This window comes from Lissotriton vulgaris, chromosome 2_1 (assembly GCF_964263255.1).
Source record: "Lissotriton vulgaris chromosome 2_1, aLisVul1.2, whole genome shotgun sequence".
Taxonomy (NCBI): domain Eukaryota; kingdom Metazoa; phylum Chordata; class Amphibia; order Caudata; family Salamandridae; genus Lissotriton; species Lissotriton vulgaris.
Window position 1 is genome coordinate 835,277,859 of NC_141687.1, and position 19,384 is coordinate 835,297,242.

At 43.9% G+C, this 19,384-nt stretch overlaps 1 protein-coding gene across 1 annotated transcript in view; it reads left to right on the forward strand.

Annotated features, from left to right (window-relative positions):
• NDUFA10 (NADH:ubiquinone oxidoreductase subunit A10) overlaps positions 1–19,384 on the forward strand; it is a 200,055-nt gene that overhangs the window by 142,650 nt on the left and 38,021 nt on the right. The window contains exon 8 of the mRNA XM_086956253.1: positions 6,873–6,958. Coding sequence (XP_086812379.1) covers positions 6,873–6,958 — 86 coding nt within the window. The remainder of the gene's footprint in view (positions 1–6,872; positions 6,959–19,384) is intronic.

A 19,384-nucleotide genomic window follows, 5' to 3' on the forward strand; every position in this document is an offset into this window, starting at 1 on the left:
AAAAGGACCCTAATGTATTACATTGACAGGACCAAGGATTTCAGAAAGACTAAGCAGCTTTTCGTTGCCTTTGCATCACACCACAAGGGTAACGCTATTTCCAAGGCTGGTATTGCTAGGTGGATTGTGAAATGTATACAGATCTGTTACGCTAAGGCTAAACGCACTCTTACAATTCCACCAAGAGCCCACTCCACCAGAAAGTTGGGGGCCTCTATGGCTTTCCTTGGGAACATTCCCTTAGAGGATATATGTAGAGCAGCCACATGGTCTACCACACATACTTTTACTAAACATTACTGTGTAGACGTGCACTCTAAACAGCAAGCAGCTGTGGGTCAGGCTGTTCTCAAGACACTTTTCCAAACTGCTGCAGCTGGCACGGGCAGCCGCCGATAAGAGGGGGACTGCTATGTATTCTATGCACAGATATGAATTCAGCAGCCCACATGCCTCGAACTGCAAATGCTACTTACCAGTATGCATCTGTTCTTGGCATGTAGGGCTGCTGACATTCATATCGCCCGCCCTCCTCCCCGGCGCCTGTAGCAGCTGCAGAATTCAGGTATATGCTCATAGCATGGTCATCACTCACATAGTTCACTCCATCTCGGCCACAATGGCTAAAAACAATCTGGGGATGGAGGCGATGCCCATGCGCACTGTAGTCCAGGGGAGGAGCCACCTATCTCGTGATACTTCGAAGACTCTTCCAGGACAACAATGTGCAATCATCCGGACCCAACACTAGGCGGCGATCTATGCACAGATATGAATGTCAGCAGCCCTACATGCCAAGAACCGATGCATACTGGTAAGTAGCATTTGCATTCCAGCAACATCAGGAGGCAAGGTTAATTGTCTGTAGTCAGAAGAGCATTATGTACCAAGTGTAAGGTTGTGTATCCCTGCTGCAAAATCATATGAAGCCAGGCTTGTGGTTCAGAGATGGTTAGCATTGATGTGGTTTTGGAGTTGAACATAGACTGCATTTTCTTTTTAACAATCATGCAGATGAAAGGTAAGTGAGTGATGGGCCAGTATTTGATTAGGTCATTAGTGTCTAATGTAGGTTTCTTTAGGTGCGGCAAGATCTGGGCTATCTTAAGAGCTTGTGGGAAGATTCTTTGAGCAAGAGAGATGTTGACAATGGTAAATTTGGGTGATAGTGCCCCCAGAGAGAACTTTGACTAAGGGCATTGAGGGAGTGGAGTATGTCGATGAGATGTCTGAGAGATGGGGGGTTGAAGACTGACCATTGCAGAATTCTAAGGGGCGAAGAAGGCATAAGAGATGAAGCAGGCTTGGTGTTGTTGATGTGCCGTTGGATCACCCATGTTTTTCCACTGAAGAAAAAGGTCAATGGCATTGTATTCTTCTGTGGAGTGAGGAGTAGGTGGGTCTGACAGGGGGTTGATTCTGTGTTTGATTGTCTTGTAACATGTCCTGCTTTTGGTGGTGCCTTCATTGATGACCTTGATATATTATTTTACTTTGATGTAATAAGCTGTCTGCATGTTCCAAGGAGGGACTTAAGTTTATCGAGCGCTCTGTTTTTCTTTCATTTATTTTACTGTCTGCGAATGGATCATTTATATTGTCATGAAGTACTTTAGAGTGCCATGGTATTGAAGGCCTTGCACATTCATGCCTTAATTGGGGCATGGCTGTTCAGGTAGTTTTCCAGAAAAATATGGTTCACCAGCAACATATTTATGGCAATAGTGCATTTTAAAATAAATAGACATCATTGAGACTATTCAATAAATGTAAAGCTTTTATTAAGATTTTGAGGGTTCAGAAATGCAATAAAGTCCAGTGCACACATGGTGAATACACCGAGCATAAGTAAAAAAAAAATCAATAGTTTGTATGCACAATACAATAGATAATAAAACAGGCTGCAGTGAGCAAGTGGTTACTGAATTTATCAGTTCCAACTGTTGTATTTTGCAGCGATTTTAGCTTTGACACCCTTAAAAGTTTGTTTTATTATACATTTATTAGGAAAACCAAATAGATACGGGAAGTGCCCTTGGTACCCATCCAATGATGAATATTTTTAACTGATAATTTGGAAGACAGATTTATTTCAATCTTTGCTCTTAATGACATCAGAGTCCTCTATATTTATTGTACCCTTGACTTTGTAAATGTAAATTGATACTTGTATAGCGCACTACTCACCCGCAAGGGTCTCTAAGCGGTTGTACGAATACCGCTGTGGAACCCATCCTGGCTTTCCCTGTGAGGCGTCCACTCCTGGGCACCCCCAAGGTGGAGGCCAGGCATCCTTAGCGTTGTGGGGGCTGTTGCGGAGATTAAGCAAGCTATTGCTCAGAGTTACAGAGTGGGACTCCATGATTGGAATAGGCACCGAGGCGAGAATTATCAGGTCCGTGGAATTTTTGAGCCCAAGACCCGCCGAGGCGGGGAATTGAACCCTGGTCCCGGGCTAGACCTCTGCATCAGGGTCTGCCGCTCTAACCATTGAGCCACACTTCTCCAAGACTTTGGAGTCTTACGTAGAATTCTCCTAATCTAAAATACTGAACTTAAAATCTGAATTAGAGCTTGTCTAGGTATGAGAAACAATTTAATGAATGGAAAAAAGCACAATGAAGTGGGATTATTTTTTTCTGTTTCCCCAAGACCGTACAAGCTGGTAAAGCCAATTCCATTCTTAAAGCGTGGATCATAGCGGTAGATGGGATTGTGAGCAGTCATTTAAAACCACTTTCTTTTAACCCTTGGATCCAATAGTAAAAATCCTGCTTTATAGAGAGCCAGAGGAACTAATTACCCGAGATCAACTTTTCTTGGGGGTTCAGTGGAATAACCACTGTATCTAAAGTTGACTCTTTCTAAAGAGCATTTCAGAGCTAGAAGCAAGGATTTTAGAACTAACAAATGTTTGACAAAACTGAAGACACAGGAATTTGTACATATTTTCTTGCTCGCTGGGACATTCTGGAGAAAGCAGGTAAACATTTGTGGCCTTCTAGAGAAAATCAGAGTTTTAGTCTTGTTAACATTGATTGTTTCTAAATATATTTTATTTTAGTTTTCAGTCAGAAGAAGCATACATAATCCGTATCAACAGGGCTAAGCAACCAAGGCAACATCATTACCTTCACTAGTAATACAGAGTTACTGTGTTCTATGGCACTGTCATTTTGATACATTATGGTTCCATGAAAGACTTGTTGCTCTCCCTGTAGGAACAGTTACCACCTCCACCCTCCCACCTCGAGCTAAGCAGGAGTATTCCCACAGCTTCTGACGTCACAGCAGTAGGGACATCCTAAAAGCCATAGTATTCTTTCCAACATCCCCATATTTTGAAATAATGTTTGGGAAACGCACTCACCTCATAGACCACTTCTCCGCCCCATGTACATATCCATCCTTCTTGTCTGTCAGTGTTCAGTGGGACTCCTGAAGCACCCTAGGACCTTGCCAAATATTGTTTTGCCACTTTTGTGACCTTTTAATAGAATGTCAATCCATGTCAGTAGGAATCCTCAGAATGACGAATTGTGGGTGCATGAGCATCTCAAAGTTGAGGATTCTGCTTAGTTTGCGGAGTATAGTATGCTAATATTTCTAAATTACACTGCAGGACCAGATTAGATGTATAAATGTGCCCTCTTCCCTATCACACTACTTACGGGCCAGCAAAGAGGCCCTACTCATCATACAAAGTATAGATATGGTGTAGGATACCTTCTGAAGAATTTTAAATTGTATCAGCCGAAGTCTGCTTTTAATCGCAACTTCTCTCGGATGCATCAAAGCTGCCTCTTAGTATGTATCTACCATTTTCCCCACCTCCTGTTGCCACCTCATTCTCAGTTTCTTCAGCCCATCAGGTGCATTGATGTTGAAGATTTTCTATGTTACAGAAATTCCTCCTGGGCCCATGTTTCAGACTGATGCAAATCAGTGGCTTGTAAGGCATGTTTTATCTTGGTGTATGTGATTATTTGTTCCATTGTCATGTCCTATTACTTAGCTTATTGAAATAGCTTAAGCTCACCTCCTTCCAACAAATCTCTCAGTTGGTGCATTAATTTTCCTCTGCAAGCTGACAGGAGTATAATCCATTAAAATCAAAGTAAATGGGCATTTCCTATCTTTAATGAGAAAGACTAAAAAGAAGGGAGCACAGAATCGACCCTACCTAAAGCCATTCTCTACCTGAATTTTTGCAGATAATACACCATTTTCATTACAGTCTGTCTGGAGCCAGTTTTCTGTATGAAGCTGTAGTATCATATTTAAGACTTTCGGGGATCTTATAAACCAGACGTTTAATCCAAACGCAGTTCAGATTAACTAAATCAATGTCTACTTGTAGTTTGACAGTACAGCAGCAGAGTTTGCCCTCAATAGATTCTTTTACTAGTGCCTAAAGATCAAAACAGTAATCCGTATGAGGCCCAGCATTCGTGATATGTAACTAGGGGCCAGGTGAAATTTAGACTTCCGTTTTCCATTTTTATAGACTTGTCTTTATATAGGATTGCATTGGTATGGGACAGTTGGTAGGATAATTGGTAAGAATTCTGTTTTTTGATTCATTCAGCAAGAGGTGGTGATGGTTCATTCAGGACTGAATCTATTTTATGATGAGAGTAAGAAATGGGATGTTTCTTGGGGAGATAACTTTGTTATAACTGCATGTTGTCTGCATAGAAGTGACAAGGTATGTTGGATTTGTTTTTAGCTGGTGCCAAAAATAGATTGAAGAGTGTTGACAAGAGTATTGAGCCTTGGACGTACCACTTTCAAGAGTGGAGTGAGGTTGGAACAGGAATTTGAGATTGGGTTAGATTGGCAGTAATTGATAGGGTAATAAGAGAATTAGAAGTATACCTTCCTATCAATACTCATCCTCTCCTCTAGAACATTTGAAAGTATGGGATAATTGATGATGCCCAAAGCCACTGACAGATCAAGGAGGATGGGCAGGCATATACAAGGAATTTGTCATAAGTCAACTGAAGCATTTCAGTTTCATTACTACAGCTCATCTGAAACCAGATTGAAATCTGAGCTTGTTTTCTGACATTACGTGAGTTAGTTGGCCTTTTTCACAGATCTCCCAATACATAAACTCTGCCTCTCACTGCAGTAGAAAGGAAATGCCACGTACATCCTTTGGTGGCTAATGTAACTGCTCCGCAACAAGAGAAAAAGGTAACAAAAACATCAGATTTTTGGCCATATCTTCTATTAATCTAATTAAGTGCCACTTGGCCAGAAGCAGTCCTAACACTGTTTCTGGGAGTTAACCAAACTATAAAAACCTTTACTCCTTTCCTGAGCTCCCTCCAAGACCTTGGCCAGTAAGGGAAGGTTCAAAACTGGGGACTAATTGTTGAAATCTTCAGGGGTCAGTGCTGGCTTTTTCAAGAGGGAACTGATTTAATTTGTTTGTAGACATCTTTGGACAATCACTTTGACAGTGATTTGTTCATTAGGTTCGTCCAATATGAGATGAAGTAGGCACTGATTTCTTTGATAATGGGAATGGGGATTTGATCTGCAAAATGGAAAGATGGGCGCAGATTTGTAATGACAAGTTTGCCTGACTTCTTTTAATTCGGTGGACCAGGTGAACATTTCTTAATCGATATTAAAGTCACCTAATTAACAGATGTGAGTGCAAAGAACGGTTAATCTTTTCTATTGGATTCTTCAATAAGTGGGCATAATTATCACAGTTGTTTTGGGAGTTTTGATAGTAAATTATTTGCATGAAATATTTGTTTTTGTGCGTGGTTTTTTGACAATTTCAGCCGGTATTTGTCTATTTGTCAATGTTAAGCTCCATTAATTTAGACTGAATATATTGCCTTAAATGTGAGTTTTTTTGTTTTTTGTTGACAAGCAGTTATAGGTTATCCGCCAAAGGGATTATACACCATCTCTGTTCTACTGCAACCCAACGCTGATCTTCTGGGTTTCTGCTGCTTCCATGTATTTGGTTCCATTTCCTGTCTAACTAGATTTGGGGAGAAGTGGAGTGCCTTGAATAACTCCTCTTTTGCTATCATACTCTAGAGGGTGTTCCTCTTTCTTTTGTGGGTAGGGGAAATCGTGTGTGTTGCACAAAGTCAATACTGAGCAGGAATGTGGGCACCTATGCGACACTTAAGAATAGTTGCCAGCCTTCCATTCCATTCTCATTAGTATTTATAAACATTACCCGGAATTGAAAGTGCAACACGAGAAATGGCCAAAGAAAAACAGTGTGGAAAAAAACAAAGTAGTTTAAAATATCCACTAACTATCTTGCCCAGGAAACTGCGTTGAGTCCAGTATACAACATGAACAGGACCCAAAGGAAAATATAGCTAGAGGGTCAATACGATGCCCGATCAGTTCAAACTTTGTAAGCCAGTGTATACCATTATCCAACCTCCTCATTCTTTTACTCTATGCTGTTAGAAACAAACCTGTGATATGTAAAAGATGAATGCTTAACAAGAATGCCACTTATTTCTAACACTGGAATTGGATATTAAGTATAGCTTCACATCAAACTTGAACTTCCCTGTGAACAAAGATATAGAAAATAAATTCTGTTATTCATGTGACTGCTCAAATAGTTATTCTGGAAATTATGTCAAATCTAATAGGATTATGTGGTTGCCTGTCGAGATCTCTAGGGTCGTGTCATCTGCAGTTCCTCAGATGGTGGCCAAGAATTGTTTTTCAAAACCGATTGAATTACCAGATGAAGCGCTATCCAAAGCATATACATTTACAATGGGTATTCAGTTATGGAACAAGTAATAGTATCGAAACACCTTTATTCTTGCAAAATTGAGACGTATATTTTCTATTATTCCCATCTCTTTCAGGTCCTTGAAGACATTGAATATCTGAATTTTGACAAAGGGCCTTGGCACGAACAAGACAATGTGAGTCTGCATGAGCTCAGAATGAGGTAAGTACCTTGTCAGTATATTACAATATTTTGGATACCTAGATATATGAAATAGGAGAAGAAGGGCAATCATGCACTCTGGTAATGCAGGTTGAGATAGGAGAACACATTCTCCCCCGCCCTCCCCACCCCACCCACATACAAATGTCCTGATACTGTGTTGTTATTTTGAAGGACACCGGTCACATGTCAGAATACTATGTATCCTGATTGAATGATTGTTTCTTGGATGTCTTAATGATGCTATGTGTGATGGAAGGATCACCTCTATCAAGCCAGTTCGGTTCTTGAAAAAGGATTCCAAATAACGTGCTGAAGGGTTTAGCGGACGATACCCATCCACCCGACATGTTAATTCAGAATCTGTTGGACAAAACCCTTGTTGCATATACTGTTAATTCAAGGCGTAAAAGGTGGGATGAGGCTTCATCACACATCCTTATACTAGCACAATCTAAAATGAGCATCTCAGTTTATTTGTGATAGTCATTTCCAATAGGAAAAGACCTAATAACTTCACAGTCAAGTTAATTATTCAGAGGAGTATTTATCCTTTATCAAATGTGTATTATTCTGTAGACTTCTGTTAAGAAATGTGCCTTATTCTCTACTGGTTGTGAAGTTTAATAAGTTGGGAAGCAGTTGGTTGGTGAGTCTTGTGTATTGACTTGTGTCAAATACAAATTATTGCTAATGCATGTGATAGGCTCCAGATTCTTGTGTGAAATCCCTCCCCTCCAACTGAAACAAGAGTATATCACACATCACCCTACTGGAGGTCCAAGAGAAGGAACAGTTGATTATTCTGATACTACAGGTCCCTGAGCAAAAGGCCAGATCATATAAAAAGAACACAGTAGAAACTGTTCAATATGTCTGGTTGCTGTATGGTTTAAGAGAAGGGGCTCCCATCTTATTGACTGCTAATAAAGGGTCTTTTGGAGGAGCAGTTATTATACATTCAGACGTTGCATGATCTGAACCTGATCGGTGGGGTATAGTGCACATGTAGACATGATTGGGTCTGATCACAACTCCTAAGCCTGCAGCCGAATAGAAATTAGTATAGTCATGTTTTGATACTTCAGTAACTGGAGACTTATGTCCCGATAATTCTTTGTCTGTTTAAAGTTAGGCAGTCAATCCATTATTGTTTTTCAGTTCTTCCTATGATTGGTTTCATCAGGCCACAGACTACAATGAATGTTAAAATATAAGATAACTCAAGGGGTTCAAGTGTCTGCTGCAAAGTATAATTTGTAACTCGAATGCTAAAATATCAGATACCAAATGATTAGGGTTAATAAAATAAGCATAAATGGTTTGGGCAATGTGAACATGTGCACTCTAGAACTAAAATCTTCATTTGGTCAAGCTATGCTCAAGAATATTTTGGGGAAACCAGTTCTTGAAACTACGGTAACCTTCTACAGATGTTTTCATGGCATGAAATTTACCCATGAGTGTGAATTAATTAAAGGAAGGTAGGTAATATTACATACTTGTTACTCGCCTAGGAAGTTCTGTACTTAGACATTCAGTTACTTAGTTATAAGACTGGTCTGTCTCCTCTCAAATTTTTTTAAAAGGCATACAATATTTTTGTATGGGTCTAAAAAGAATCCGAGGTGGGGAGTAAAAAAGGTCATGGTTGACAGAGGCTAGACGAGAAGGGCTTCTTATTCCTGTGGCAAGGGTTACTTTTAGTGGTATCCTATTGCCTGGCAATGGGGCCTCGCTTTACTGTAGCAAAAAGTGTGAGGTATTTTGCTCCTTACCTCTGCTTCTGATAATGTGGCATTGGTTTATGCTAATAATAAACATTAATTTGTTCCACTGAGCTCTACTGTGTGGTATTATTGATTTTAATTACGGTTTGTAATCCCTGGACCTGGTAATGTAGCCTTATAGGGGCACTTTAAGGCTGTTTGTGGCATCTTAAAGACACTTAAGAAAATGAATAACTCAAAAAGAGATTTTTTTGCTTTCTCTTTGTTGGTCTGACACTGGCATTTGCGTGCTGGCAGTATTTCGCAATTAAATCTTGTTAAACCTAGTAATGTGTCTGGGAAAATATCAGGAGGCAGAAGAAAGGGCATGGGGTGAAGAACAGGGACAGTAGAGGCAGAGGGGGGAAAAGGAGCCTCATGGTGATCATGCCCCTTGATGCGGGGGAGTGAAGGGAACATAGCAGGGAGACGAGGCCCGATGTCTGGCTGGATAGGTGCCGGCCGAAGTGTTGAATCCTATAGCTATGTATGATAGCCCCACCATGTATCAGCCAAAGGTTAAGCCGGCTCCGCGGTAAGTCCAAACAGTTGAAGATTCACTCCAGGGGGCAACGTCATAGTTACATAGAAAGTAGTGTCGGAGAGAGCTGAAGTCCATAGGGAGGAGAACAGCGGCGGAGAAAATGAAGAGACCTATGTCCGAAGTCCAGCTGGGTAGGTGATGGCTCTAGCAGTGAGCCGAAACCAATCTCCCCTATAGCTGTCGATGCAGCTCCACCGGGAATCGGCCATGATGCTCGGGCTCGGTCGGTATAGAATTAAGATCATGAAGTGTCCAAAGGTCTCGAGTCTGGAAATGGGAGAATGTAGATGACGAGGATTGTGGGATAGGATATGGAGCTTGACTGCCATCCTAAAGTCAGGCAAGTTAAGTCGGTTGATCCCGTGATTCTGCAGCTGGGCTTGCCACCAGATATGTGTTTCTTTAACTCTGCTATGCCTTTCACCAGATTAAACATCAGGACCCCCTCGTCTTAAGGGACATCCTCCCTCATTGGAGGCATTGTCTTGGCGGGCACCATTTTAGAGTCAGGCTCGGCGATTCTCATTTCATAAGCACCAGCATTGCTTTCACAGGGGACCAGTCTAGGCGCTAGCAGGTCATCAAAACTCCTGTTGGGATCGCTGTGTCCACCCTCAGCTCCCCCACTGACTGCCTTAGAAGCACGACCACTGTGGGTCTGGGGACCACTGTGTGTCTGGGGATTGATGCTCTCTGTCGTTTAATTGACCGTGGATAAACAGAAACAATAAATAAGGGGGCGAGGTAAGCATGGGAGAATCTCCCTTGCAGGACGGTGTGCACTGTGAGCTGGGCGCTGTCACCGTGCTGACTTAATTGGCGTTGGTGTGGTAGCGGTCACCATCATAGGGTCAGGCAGCAATGGGGACCAGGTCAGCATGCAGCATGAATGGCCTCAAATAGTAAATGGGTACTCTAAATGTAATCTGGTGAGTGGATGGGTGGATTTTCCCTCAAGGACCAGCTGCTGGAGGAGGAAAACTGTTGTATCGCTACACTGGAAGCTCTGCTGTCGGATACGACTGGGCCAGCGCCATCTTATGCACACTGCTGGAGACTTCCCTATTGCACTTTGATTGAGTTAATGCGTCCATCTGATGATTGACGAGACCGGAAGACGCCGCGCTGGATTAGGTTCCAGAAACAGGATGCGGTGGTTGATGCGTAGTGGGCCAAGTACAAAATTCACGGCTACACGGCTGTTTGGTTTGTGGCCGCCCTTTTGGGACCGCACATTATGAGTGCAGCGCCGCGCACCTCAACTAAGAGCTGCTACACCTCAGCCTAATAATGTGACCAGGCTTGTGCAGCTTTACTTACCTGAACACTGTCAGTAGGACACCATCTACCCAGTCATCAGCTTTCAAATTTCAAATCTGTACTTTCTGGGCGCACAGTCAGTGTTTTAGTTGAGCAGATTTTATGAACTGGCATCAGAATCACGATCTGCTGAAGGAAAGTCCAGGACTGGGAAAATGGTATCCTGTCTACCCGAAGCAAGCTAGCAACTGTGTGGACTGGTTGTGAGATAATTGGAACCATCATACCCAAGCCAGTGCTGTTTCCTTGTATGATGAAGCCTGGGGTACATTGGGATTTCTGATTGTGGTATGTCGTTGCTTTACAGGAACTGACACCTGAGCTTCTCTCTACTTATACCCAAACTGCTGGGAGTCCCTAGATTAACAAAAAAATAGAATTGCTTTTGACAGCCAATGTTAATGAACCCTTCTCTCCTAATGTTCCTTCGCTGCCCACAAACTGGGATCCTTTAAATATATTGTGCTATTTGTAGACCAGACTCCTCTTAACCTCCATGCTTGGTTACTTTGCATATGTGAGATATATGACATGCCTCCGAAAACCGAGTGAGAGTAAAAAGCAGACCCTCAATTGCTAGCGAGCTGCATTGTGGTTCATTATGCTGGATAGAACTGCTGGTCTTGTCGGGCATGATTTTGGAATATTTGTACAGAAATCATTGCCTTTTTTTGACTCCATGGGACATCCATAGAAAATTAATAGATTACATAAGGATTCCCATTCTTTCATAGTCTCTGCAGGGTCTCTTGGTATAAGACATGGTTTTCAAAGATTGCATATTAAGTGCCTGGATACCCTTGGGGTGACAGTGCACTATACAAGTATGCCTACATTACATTATATATATGGTCCAAGACAGCCGTGTTCATTTTCATCAACTATATCAACAAGCTGTACAACAGCAGCTCAGATGTATCAACAAAATTGAGAGGCACATTTAGTGGCTATTCGAGGTCAAGAGGCTGGCCTTCAAGGGAGAAGTGCTTTTGCCTACAAGTGACACAGTGATCACCCTCACCCTTGCCCTGCTTCAATGTTTGTATTTACCCACAGTTAAACAATTAGGTGGTATAAAAGAATGAAGTGCACCAGAAATGTCAAGACCACTCTGAAGGAACGATCTATTTGTTTAATACATTAGGGTTCATAGTCTGTGTTGAAAGCTCTCACAACCACAGCAACCCAACATTTCCTGGAAGCTTTACTGGATGGAGCCTAAGCAAAGGAATTTAAAACAGTGGAGAGAGTTTTGCCATTTTAGAAGTTGATTTCTCTTTATCTGACATTGCATCTTCTAACACTGAGGAAGATGACGTTGCAGGGAAGGATTTGTGCTTTGCTGTGGTTCTAAATGCACGACTCCACATGTTCCTCACATTCCAATAAAAGGCAAATCAATGGTCGCAGGTGACTGAGGCTTGGGATGGTCTCATGTTGGAGCCCACATTAGAGCACAAGCTTTAGTAGTGGAAGAGAACAGTTCGAGGCACGTGGGCTGCTGAATTCATATCTTGTGCATAGATCGCCGCCTAGTGTTGGGTCCAGATGATTGCATTTTGTTGTCTTGGAAGAGTCTTCGAAGTATCACGAGATAGGACTACAGTGCGCATGGGCATCTTCTCCATCCTCAGATTGTTTTTTTCCGCCATTGGGTTCGGATGCTAACTCCTATACTCCAACTTTGGAATCAAAAGCAAAACTTTTCTAAAGGCCAATAGGCCTTCGATTCGACGGTATTGTTCTCGCTCGGTACCTCTCTACTCGATCCAGCCTTCCATCTCGAATCGTTCGTCGACGCGGGCCGTTGGGCCTTTTCGACGCCACGTGAGTCGACCGTCGATGGAAAGAAGCCAGTTTAAAAGGTGCCCACAATGCCACTCCAAGTTCCCACATACTGTATGCAACAAGTGCCTTTTTCCCAGACCATAAGGAAGAAACCTGTCTAGCCTGCGCCCAGTTTCGATCGAAGAAAACTATTCGAAACCGACGGGCCGCTAGGCAAGAAATGCAGCGACAGGCACCGGACCCGGACAACATCTTCGATGATGACCAGTATCTACAGGAAGCTCTAGACTCTAACCTAGAAATCATCACCGTCGATGACTACTCTGACTCGGATGACGACATCCCACAGGGGCAAATCGTGAGTACCCTACCCTCGACACCAACTACCCCGTTACCAAAGGCTCCGGTCAAAGCATCGCCAAAAGGCCTTAGCCAAGATCAGAAAAGTTTTGCGAGCCCCGCCATCCGGCTCGGCTCCAAAATCGAAACCGAAACCTTCTGAGACCCCAGGGCCCAGTACAATCGTCCCAAAGAAGGTTCCAGAGATAAGGAAGGTTGTCGACCCGAAGAGCGTCGATCCGAAAAAGGCCGTACAGCCAAAGAGCGTCGAGCCAAAAAAGACTGTCGACCCCAAGAAGGCCGCCCAGCCAAAAATTGTCGACCCAAGAGAGGTTGTCGAACCGAACACACAACCAAAGGGCGCAAAACCAAAAAAGGTAGCTGACCCGAACAAGCCTACTGTTCTAAAATCCATCGACCCGGCAAAGGGTGCCGCACCGAAACCCGCGCCGAGGCCGGAAAAACCTGTCGACCCGAAGACACTGGCTCCAAAAACACCAGTCGATCCAAAAAATACTATCGACTCGGAAAAGGACACTCATCCAAAAAAGCCAAAGTCACCAGTCGATCTGAAAAAGAACATCGACTCTGAAAAGGACACTCCTCCAAAGAAACCTACGGAGCACAAGAAACGCGTCGAACCGAAAGTTCCGGTAGACCCAAAAAAAGGCCCTTAGCCGAAAAAATCCGTTACTAAGCCAAAAGTCGTCGAAAACCCAAAGTCTAACTCTCAACCCAGGACTGTAGAGGAAGAACTCTTCCACCCAGATCACTCTGACGACCAGGCAAAGATATACATTAATCCAGAGACTGGTAAAGTTACCATCCTGCATTGAAAAAAGAGGCCTTTGGACTTTGAACCTCAGTCCCCTATTCCATTAAAGAAAAAGGACTTTGGGACTTCTCCCTCTAGACCCTTCATTCCTTTCCAGCCTATCATGCCTACTACACCTTTTATTCCCTACTCTCCTTATTCTCCTTCTCACCACGGGGACAATGAAGGTAACAGCCTCAATATGACTTCCCACAAGATCCTGAACCACAAGAGGAACCATGGGAGGAGCCAACAGACCCTTACAACACCCATCCCATCCCTGATATACCCTCTTATCCTACTAAGCCGTCACCTACTGATGACACCGTAGTCTTTAATCAACTTATAGACAGGGCAGCACAATTCCACAACGTAGATGTGCATAACGACCCTGTTGAGGAAGACTTCTTGTTTGACACCTTCCCTACATCAGAAAAATGTGTCAAAACACTTCCCATGTTAAAGGGAGCTCTGAAACATGCACCGGACGTATTTAAGGATACAGCCAGGGCATGGGTAATCAACCCCAGAATAGAAAAAAGTATAGGGCAGCTCCTACAGACCCTACTTACATCAGAGGGCAGTTACCACTAGACTTCCTGGTAGTGGCCAACGCACGGAAAAGAGCCAACTCCTAAACGACTGGGGAAGCACCTCCCCCCGACAAGGAGTCAAAAATACTAGAGGCATCAGGCAAAAGGGTAACAGCACAAGCCTCCAACTCATGGAGGATTGCTAAAACACAAGCCCTTCTGGCTCGTTACGACAGGGCGCATTACGATCAGCCAGAAAGCCTAATGCAACACCTACCTGAGCCTTTCAAAGCACAAGCCCAGGATCTTATACAAGAGGAAAAATTCATAACGCCTCCATCAAATACGTGCTTGACGCAGCAGACACGGCAGCTAGGTCAATCAACACTAGCGTCCTACTACGCAGACATGCATGGCTGCGTATTTCTGGTTTTAAAAATGAGGTGCAGTCCACCATTCTTAACCAGCCTGTCAATCAGGATTTTCTATTTGTTCCTGCTGTCGACACCATTTTGGATAAAATGAAAAAGGACACAGAGACCGCAAAATCAATGGGGGCATTGCAATTTCAGCAACATAGAGGTTCCTTTCGTCGCTCCTCATACAGAGCAACTACACAAGGAAATGGCTCACAAACATCTGCCTCCTACAAAAGTAACACACAAGGTTCCTTCACCAAGAACACAAACAGAGGAGGTTACAGGGGAAACAACAATAAGGGAAGAGGACGTGGAGGCAATAACACTAGAGCCTCCACGGCCACAAAACAGTGACTTCATTACGCTACCTCCAGACCACCTAACACCGGTCGGAGGTAGACTCCAACAGTTCCTGCCTGTCTGGAATGCAATTACCACAGACAGGTGGGTGAGAGAAATTATCCAGTCTGGCTATTGCCTAGAACGGACTTCCACACCACCAAACATACCACCCAGACATCGTCCAATGTCCAGGGAACACATCACCCTGCTACAACAAGAGGTGAACTGCATGCAAGAAAAGGGGGCCATAGAACAAGTCCCTTTCCAACAGCAAGGGACAGGAGTGTACTCCCTATACTTCCTTATTCCCAAGAAGGATGGTCCCCTCAGACCAATATTGGACCTCAGACCCCTAAATCAATACATACTATCGGAGCACTTTCATATGATCACACTACAAGTGCCCCCGTTGCTACAACAAGGAGATTTCCTAGCAACCCGAGACCTCAAAGATGCGTATTATCATATACCCATCCATCCAGCCCACAGAAAATACCTCAGGTTCACAATAGAAGGTCAACACTACCAATTCAAGGTTTTGCCCTTCGGGGTTACCACGGCTCCAAGAGTGTTTACAAAATGCTTAGCGACAGTAGCAGCATATTTCAGAAGGCAACACGTCCATGTGTACCCTTATCTGGACGATTGGCTGATACAAGCAAAATCGTACCAACAGTGCGCAGCACACACGTCTCAAACAATACAGTTGCTACACAGCCTAAGCTTTTCAATCAACTACGCAAAATCACATCTGCAACCGTCCCACAAACAGCAGTACCTGGGAGCCACTATAGACACCTCAGTGGCAAAGGCATATCCAAACTCAGCAAGGATAGCCAGTATGCAGACACTCATTTGCAAATTCCTGCCAAAACACTCTCTGCCAACTCAAGTCTTCATGCAGCTCATATGCATGATGGCCTCCTGCATATACATTGTCCCCCATGACAGACTTTAAATGCGCCCATTACAGGAATGCCTAGCACGTCAAAGGAACCAGGCTTAATGACAACTAAAAGACCTAGTGTTGGTAAACAGTCGCACTCACAACTCTCTGCAGTGGTGGAACCCACAAAACCTTTCCAAGGGGCGACTGTTCCAAGAGCCGGTTCCACAACTAGTACTGACAGCGGACGCATCACTGACAGGCTGGGGAAGCCCATCTCCTTCAATACACAGTACAAGGGCTCTGGACAAACAAACAGAAAAAGCTGCATATCAACCAACTGGAATTGCTAGCAATATTCCTAGCCCTAAAAGCATTTCATAAATACTTGTTCAGCAAGACCGTGTTGATCCGGACGGACAACATGACCGTGATGTACTAAATCCAGAAACAGGGAGGAACGCACTCTCCACAGCTGTCTCATCTGGCGCAAAGCATATGGAAGTGGGCGATTCCAAAAAACATTTTTCTCCTAGCAGAACACCTTCCAGGGAGGGACAATCAGGTTGCCGACTGCTCAGCAGGCACAGCCAACAACAACACGAATGGGAGATTCACCCCCAGGTTCTCCAGCCATTCTTCGAGGAGTGGGGTCACCTAGGAATAGACCTGTTTGCCACAAAAGAAAACTCGAAATGCCAATACTTTGCCGGCAGGTTCCCAAATCCATTGTCACAGGGCAATGCGATATGGATGAACTGGTCAGGCAGATTTGCGTACGCTTTCCCCCAGCACCGCTGATCCCGCAAACTGCGGCAACACTCGCTCACACTAATCCTAGTTGCTCCCACATGGGCGAGACAACCGTGGTACACAACGTTCCTAGAACTCTCAGTAGTTACTCATCAAAGACTGTGCCTTCCACCTCATCTTCTAACTCAGAACCATGGAGAAATCAGACACCCAGATCCCAATCAAATGAACCTAGCGATCTGGCTCCTGAGGTCTTAGAGTTTGGATACCTTAACTTGCCCCCAGATTGCATGAACATCATTAGGGAGGCAAGAAGACCAACCACACGAGCGTGCTATGCAGCTAAATGGAAGAGATTTGTTATTTACTGCAACAATAATCAAATCAACCCCTAAGACGCTTCAATACAAAACATTATATGTTACCTGCTGCATCTACAAAGATGTAACTTAGCATACTCTTCAATACGACTACACCTCGCTGCTATTGCAGCATACCTTCAAAACAGGCAACACCTTTCACTGCTTAGAGTACCAGCAATCAAAGCCTTCATGGAGGGTTTAAAAAGGGTGATTCCTCCTAAGCACCCTCCTTCCCCAGTCTGGAATCTAAATGTAGTGCTTACCAGACTCATGGGCCCTCCTTTCGAACCTTTACATTCATGCGCACTACAATTCTTAACGTGGAAGGTTGCATTCTTGGTTGTCATCACCTCACTCAGAAGAGTGAGCAAATTACAAGCACTAACAATTCAAGAACCTTTCAGGCAGGTACATGCCAACAGGGTGGTTCTTAGAACAAACCCTAAATTCATGCCTAAGGCTGTATCCAATTTCCATATCAACCAATCAATAGAACTGCCAGTGTTCTTTCAAAATCCACAGTCAGTAGCTGAGAGAGCCCTACACACATTAGACGTAAAGAGAGCTCTACTTTATTGTGTGGACAGAACTAAATCCTTTAGGAAAATAAAACAACTGTTAGTTGCTTTTGCACCACAACACAAAGGGAATCCAATTTCAAAATCAGGAATAGCCAGATGGATAGTTAAATGCATTCAAATATGCTATCAAAAGGCAAAACACTCTTTAACCGTCCCCCCAAGAGCACACTCCACAAGAAAAATGGGGGCATCCATTGCTTTCCTAGGAAATATTCCTCTTGAAGATATCTGTAAGGCAGCCACATGGACCACCATACACACTTTCACAAAAAACTACTGTGTAGACGTGCAACCAAAACAGCAAGCTGCTGTAGGCCAGGCTGTCCTCAAAACTCTTTCAAACTGCTGCAGCTGGCACAGGTAGCCACCTCTAGAGGAGATACTGCTATACAGTCTATGCACAAGATAGGAATTCAGCAGCCCACATGCCTCGAACGGAATATGCTACTTACCAGTATGCATCTGTTCTTGGCATGTAGGGCTGCTGACATTCATATCGCCCGCCCTCCTCCCCGGTGCCTGTAGCAGCTGCAGCATTATCTCTGGCATGGCCATCTCTTACTTTACTATCTCCATCTCTGCCACAATGGCGAAAAACAATCTGAGGATGGAGAAGATGCCCATGCGCACTGTAGTCCAAGGGAGGAGTCACCTATCTCGTGATACTTCGAAGACTCTTCCAAGACAACAAAGTGCAATCATCCGGACCCAACACTAGGCGGCGATCTATGCACACAATATGAATGTCAGCAGCCCTACATGCCAAGAACAGATGCATACTGGTAAGTAGCATATTCCTTCATCACCGAGCTCATCGTTTCCCCGGCCCACATGCTCAAGTGATTATAAACATGGATGATTGTCTCACAAGATAGTGGGCACACATGCTGGGCTTGACAATTCAGGCTGAGTAGTCTTGTGGGGCACCCAATTGCACAACACTGTGTTGGAACTCAAAGCAGTTCAGCTAGTACGGGAGAAGTGTGGCTCAATGGTTAGAGCGGCAGACCCTGATGCAGAGGTCTAGCCCGGGACCAGGGTTCAATTCCCCGCCTCGGCGGGTCTTGGGCTCAAAATTCCACGGACCTGATAATTCTCGCCTCGGTGCCTATTCCAATCATGGAGTCCCACTCTGCAACTCTGGGCAATAGCTTGCTTAATCTCCACAATGACCCCCACAACGCTAAGGATACCTGGCCTCCACCTTGGGGGTGCCCAGGAGTGGACGCCTCACAGGGAAAGCCAGGATGGGTTCCACAGCGGTATTCGTACAAGCGCCTTGAGACCCTTGCGGGTGAGTAGTGCGCTATACAAGTATCAATTTTACTTAAAATGTTCCAGAAGCAACTCTGCATCTCAGCGTTGCTAATTTGCACAGACTGCATAGTGCTACATTTGGAAACATGGAGGCAGCTAAAATTAAAATAGCAACCTATTTGTAATTAGGCTCAATGTGATCACATTCATCTACTGATAGAACATGTGCATAGGGTTGACAGTGATTTTACAGACCTCCTGAGTACTAATCGCCAGAAGACATACTAATGAGAGGTAAGTTCTGAAATAATAATAATTTCAAAAGTTGGGGACCCTGCACATTGAATTCTACCCACAACCTTACTCATTGGAGATTGCTTTGTGTATATATTGGTCAGTACCTTTGTATACGCTGTGCCCCTCCTGACAGTGATGGTGTATAGTTTGCCAAGCATATCGGGCACACAAGAACCATTTTCATTGCTGCTGCCTGAGCATGACAGCCATGTTTCTCACTTCTGCTAGAGATCTTGGTCCATTATTTTTGTAAGCTGCCCCATCTAGCAGGCATAGTCACAGTTGCAGGATCAACTACAACATCTCAGTACAAAATCTCTGAATTGGCTCCTAAAATCTTAGAATCTGATTGCCTCCAACTTCCAGAGGAATGCAGTGGAGTTTTGAAGGAGGCATGTTGCCTCACTATGAGTTTTTGTTCT